At 47.7% G+C, this 4,996-nt stretch overlaps 1 protein-coding gene across 2 annotated transcripts in view; it reads right to left on the reverse strand.

The window, feature by feature from the left end:
- The window catches only part of Dnaaf4 (dynein axonemal assembly factor 4), a 25,968-nt gene extending 21,754 nt beyond the window's left edge, over window positions 1-4,214 (reverse strand). The window contains exons 1-3 of one of the 2 annotated variants that reach the window (XM_005347638.2): window positions 3,987-4,109; window positions 1,940-2,087; window positions 916-1,049 (exon numbers count right to left, since the gene is read on the reverse strand). In XM_005347638.2, coding sequence (XP_005347695.1) covers window positions 916-1,049; window positions 1,940-2,087; window positions 3,987-4,109 — 405 coding nt within the window. Of the gene's footprint in view, window positions 1-915; window positions 1,050-1,939; window positions 2,088-3,986 lie in introns of both variants that reach the window. The other variant, XM_005347639.2, reaches the window with a different exon arrangement.
- Between the last annotated feature and the right edge of the window lie 782 nt (window positions 4,215-4,996).

Below are 4,996 nucleotides of genomic sequence, written 5' to 3' on the forward strand. Positions count from 1 at the left end.
TTTTTTTTGTTTTTTGAGACAGGGTTTCTCTGTGGTTTTGGAGCCTGTCCTGGAACTAGCTCTTGTAGACCAGTACCAAGATCTGCCTGCCTCTGCCTCCCAAGTGCTGGGATTAAAGGTGTGCGCCAGCACCACCTGGCCCTAATAAATAAATCTTAAAATAATCTATGACTGGTGACTAGTGTCAAGGTCAATGCTAGATTCCTCAACTCCTGATCTCAAACCACACCCCAGCTCACCTGCCCTTGTCTCCAATTTAATCCAAGATGCAACTATGTAGTATAAAAGATATAATCTTTTCTCAATAAAAAGCTCCGGGCAGTCAACCTGATTCACCCTCAGATTGTGTGCCCTACCCTACCCCTGCCCCCAGAGTCCATGCATCCTCTTTAGGATCTGAAACCCTAGCTGAAGCAGGTCTCCAGCAAAATCCTACAACCAAACACCAAGAAAGGACTGAGATGGCAACAAAAGTGTGTAATGAGTGTGTGTGCGGGGGCAGGGGAGTAGCTGGGATTGAACCCAGGGCCTCAAACCTGCTAGCCAGTCTTTTACCATTGAACTGTACATCCCTTCCTTCCTTCCTTCCTTCCTTCCTTCCTTCCTTCCTTCCTTCCTTTCCTTCCTTTCTTCCTTCCTTCCTTCCTTCCTTTTTGTTTTTTTTTTTTTCAAGACTCTGTTTCTCTGTATCTTTGGCTGTCTTGGAACTCCCTCTGTAGATCAGGATTGCCTTGAACTCAGAGATCTGCCTGCCTCTGCTTCCCAATGGCTGGTATTAAGGCATATGCCATCACAGCTGTTAAAGGCTTGACTTCTCAGCCTCCTGGTTCACCATCTGAGTAACTGGGTGTCTGAACTTATCTTTCCCCAGCGCATCATCATCTCCTTCAGTGAATCTGGAGGTCTGCAGCTCACCTTCATCATCACACCTAGTGCGTATCTCTGATCTTCCCGCTTGGCAGTAGCTTTTGCTTCTGTGGCCTCTTTTGCTTTCTCCTGTGCTTGAAGAATAGATTTTTCTCTTATTCTCTGCATTGTCTCTTTGTCAACTGCAACACAAGGGAAAGTATGTGTAATGGTCTGTTCTGTGCCTTTAAGAGACAAACCATGCCCACTCCCTCCCCAGTCCGACTGAGTCCCTTCCTTTCTGCCTCTCCCTTCTCCCCACTTTTTCCCTTCTCCCTGTCTCTCTATCTCTCTCTCTGCTCTTCCCCTTCCATAACCCACTTCTCCCCTTCCCTTTCATAACTAACTAAATAGGGCTGGAGAGATGGCTCAGTGGTTAAGAGCATTGCCTGCTCTTCCAAAGGTCCTGAGTTCAATTCCCAGCAACCACATGGTGGCTCACAACCATCTGTAAAGAGGTCTGGTGCCCTCTTCTGGCCTTCAGGCACACAGACAGAATATTGTATACATAATAAATAAATAAATATTAAAAAAAATAACTAAATAAATACCCAACTTCATTCTGCATGGCATGCCTATCTGTCGTGGTCTCTCACCTGCCACATGGCTTCCTACCTGGGACCTGGCTACCTTTGTGGTTTGAGAGTTGTGATCATCTTACATCAACCTTGTAAGAGCTGAGAAAGCAGCCAGGCAGGGCTGGCACACACCTTTAAACCTAGCACTGGGGGACGGGGGCAGAGGCAGGTGGATCTCTGTGACTTTGAGACAAGCCTGGTCTACAGAATGAGTTCTACGACAGGGTCCAAAGATACACAGAGAAACCTTGTCTTGAAAAACAAAACAAACAAGAGCTAAGAGTGCAAGCATTCACCACCCTGGGTTACCACAATGCCTAGAGTAGAATCTTTCTTTTATTTTTGAGTTAGGGTCTCATGTTGTTTAGCTTGCCCAGTGCTTGGATTACAGGTGTGTACTGAGCTCTCATGAAAGACACCCAGCTCAAGTGAACAACTTTCACTAAAAAACTTACCACCCGGCATAGAAAGGGTCTCCCACATAACTGGATCCTTTTTATACAGTGTAAAGAGAATCATGTCATTCCCAATCTTGGCTTTGCTATTCCCATCATCTATGGGAGCATAGAGAAACACCTCAAATAAAAATGGAGGAAAGTTGACCTGTTCAGAAGAGAGAAAGCAGGCATTAATTTAGCTATACAAACTAAAGACACTGCCATTAAAAAAAAAAAAAAAAAGGTCTAGGTTGGAGAGATGGTTCAGTGGTTAAAAGTACTTGTTCTTGAGAAAACCTGGGTTGTTTGCAGCACCCACATGGGGACTCACATTCATCTGTACCTCCAGTTCCAGGAGATCTGACACCCTCTTCTGAACCCCAAGGGCATCAGACAAGCATATCACACACACACACACACACACACACACACACACACACACACACACACACTAAAAAATTTACATTTATTTATTCCAGAAAAAAAGTGTTATAGTGGGGATACAGTTCCCAGCATGGTGTCGAATGCCTGAAATCTGGGCACTCAGGAGGTAGAGGCAGGAAGCTCAGACTTTCCAGGTCATCCTCAGGTGCAAAGTGAGTTTGAGGCCATCCTGGGCTACGGCAGACCCTATGTGTATGTGGTTTTCTGAAAACCCCACTGAATTATTCAAGGGAACATAAGTTAGCAAAGTGAACATGGGTATATGATGAAGCATGGATGATAGTAATCTCTGACCTGAACGTGCCTGGAGATGACGCCACAGAGATTTGTCTTTCTTGTTGCTTTAATGAGATTTCTGTGTGCAGTGTATGTGGGTATATGAGTACCGTGCTATGCACGTGGGTGTCAGGGAATTGTGAGAAGTTGGTTCTCCCCTTCCTGAGGACTGAACCGAGGTTGTCGTCTTCGTGGCAGTGCATTAACCCACCTCACCAGCCCAAGAATTATTACCTAGTTATTTATTGGTTGTTTGTTGTTGTGGGTTTATTTTGCTTGTTTGTTTTTTTAAAAAAGAGTTTCTCTGTATAGCCTTGGCTGGAACTCACTCTGAACACCAGGCTGGCCTCACACTCAAAAAGACCCACCTGCCTCTGCTTCCCTAGGGCTAGGATTAAAGGCATGCATCAGCACCAGACAGTTTAGAGGTTTTTTGTTTTGTTTTTTCAAGACAGGGTTTCTAGGTGTAGCTTTGGAGGCTGTTCTGGAACTAGCTTTTATAGACCAGGTCTTATAGACCACAGAGATTCGCCTGCCCCTGCCTCCCAAGTGCTGGAATTAAAGGCATGCACCAGCTTAGAGTTTTTTAAAAAGTGAAACCCTGTCTAGAAAAACCAAAAAAAAAAAAAAAAAAAAAAAAAAAGAGGACTTTAATTGAGGTCTAGCCAGGGGGGTGGAGCATCCTACCAATCCCAGCACTTGGACATCTGAAAGAGGACTGCCTAAAATTCGATGTCAGTGTGTGCTACAGAATAAGACACGCCCCCCCCATAAGCCATTGGGGTGGGAGAGATGGCTCAGTGGTTAAGAACATGCGCTGCTCTTGTATTAAGAGTGGGGTTTGGTTTCCACACCCACATCGTGGCTCATAACCGTCTGTAACTCCAATTCCAAGAGATCTGACGCCCTCTTCTGGCCTTCACTGGTGTGCACACATATGGACGCAAACATTCATACACATACATATACATACACAGCAGCTGGAAATGTAGCTGGGTGGTGCAGCATACAGGGGCGTCTGAGTTTTATCCTTAGCATCACAAAAAAGTAAAAGTAAAGATGTAAATTAAAATTTAATAAAACATGGAAATGTAGCTAGGCGGTGGCGGCACAAGCCTCTAATCCCAGCACTAGGGAGGCAGAGGAAGACAGAGCGCAGTGAGTTCGAGGCCAGCCTGGGCTACAGAACGAGTTCCAGGACAGTCAGGGCTACACGGGGAGATCCTGTCTCGAAAAACAACAGCAAAAAAAAAAAAAAAATAAACTCAAAGGACACAGTGCAGTGCTTCCTCAAGGCAGCCCCTGCCCCCGGGGCGCGGGGCAACCGCAGCCTCCGCCAGCCCACCTTCAGGTAACTTTCCCCGCAGAACACATCGGCGTCGCGCACGCATACGCCGCGCAGAGGCAGCGACAGGAAGACCGCGGCGGGCGTCTGCTGCCAGCTGAACTCGCTCACCCGCACCGGCATGGCGGGGCCAGGGACGCGGGAGCCACCTTGCGTCGCTAAGAAGCCGGTTTGGTTGCTAGGAGAGCATGGATCGCAGGGCTGCCATCACTTCCGGCCCTTCGGCCTTCCCAGGTACTTCCGGGTCATGGGTCCAGTGGGGGCTCCAAGCTTCCCTGTGGTCCTCCAGCGGTCTGATCATTCCTGGGTCTGGAGCATCTGGATCCTAGCTGCTTCTTAGCCTGAGAGAATGAGGAAGGAGTAGAGCAGAACACTCTCTAGTCCTGCTAGATGAGATGAGTCCCGGAGATGAGATGGCTCGGGGATCAAGAGAATGCGCTGCGAATGCACTGCCCTTGAGAGGGTCCGAGTTCGGTTCTCGGCTCTCGTGTTGAGCTGCTCACAAGCGCCTTTAACTCCAGTCGGATGCCCTCTTCTGGCTTGCGAGGGCACTGCACTCACACTCAGACAGATTAATTAAATAAGAATAATTTCAAAGTGAATTTTTTTTTTTTTTTTTTGGTTTTTTCGAGACAGGGTTTCTCTGTGGCTTTGGAGCCTGTCCTGGAACTAGCTCTGAAGACCAGGCTGGTCTCGAACTCACAGAGATCCGCCTGCCTCTGCCTCCCGAGTGCTGGGATTAAAGGCGTGCGCCACCATCGCCCGGCTCAAAGTGAATTTTTGTTAAAGGAGAAAAGAAGCTGTGGTGTGGCTCTCTGGGAGAAACTGGGCTTGCCTTAGGATTCCCGGCACTGAAAAGGAAAACGCTTGGGGCTTTAGAATGCAGAGGGATTTGGGGCAACAGAGCTGGGATGTGTGCATGGCGACACCCATGCACTTTTAGACTCAGGACCTTTGGTTTGGCCTCATTTGCTGGGCATCGTCAGTGCGGTGGCCGAGGCAGGAGACTC

The sequence above is a fragment of the Microtus ochrogaster genome, chromosome 5 (genome assembly GCF_000317375.1).
Source record: "Microtus ochrogaster isolate Prairie Vole_2 chromosome 5, MicOch1.0, whole genome shotgun sequence".
NCBI classification, from domain to species: Eukaryota; Metazoa; Chordata; class Mammalia; order Rodentia; family Cricetidae; genus Microtus; species Microtus ochrogaster.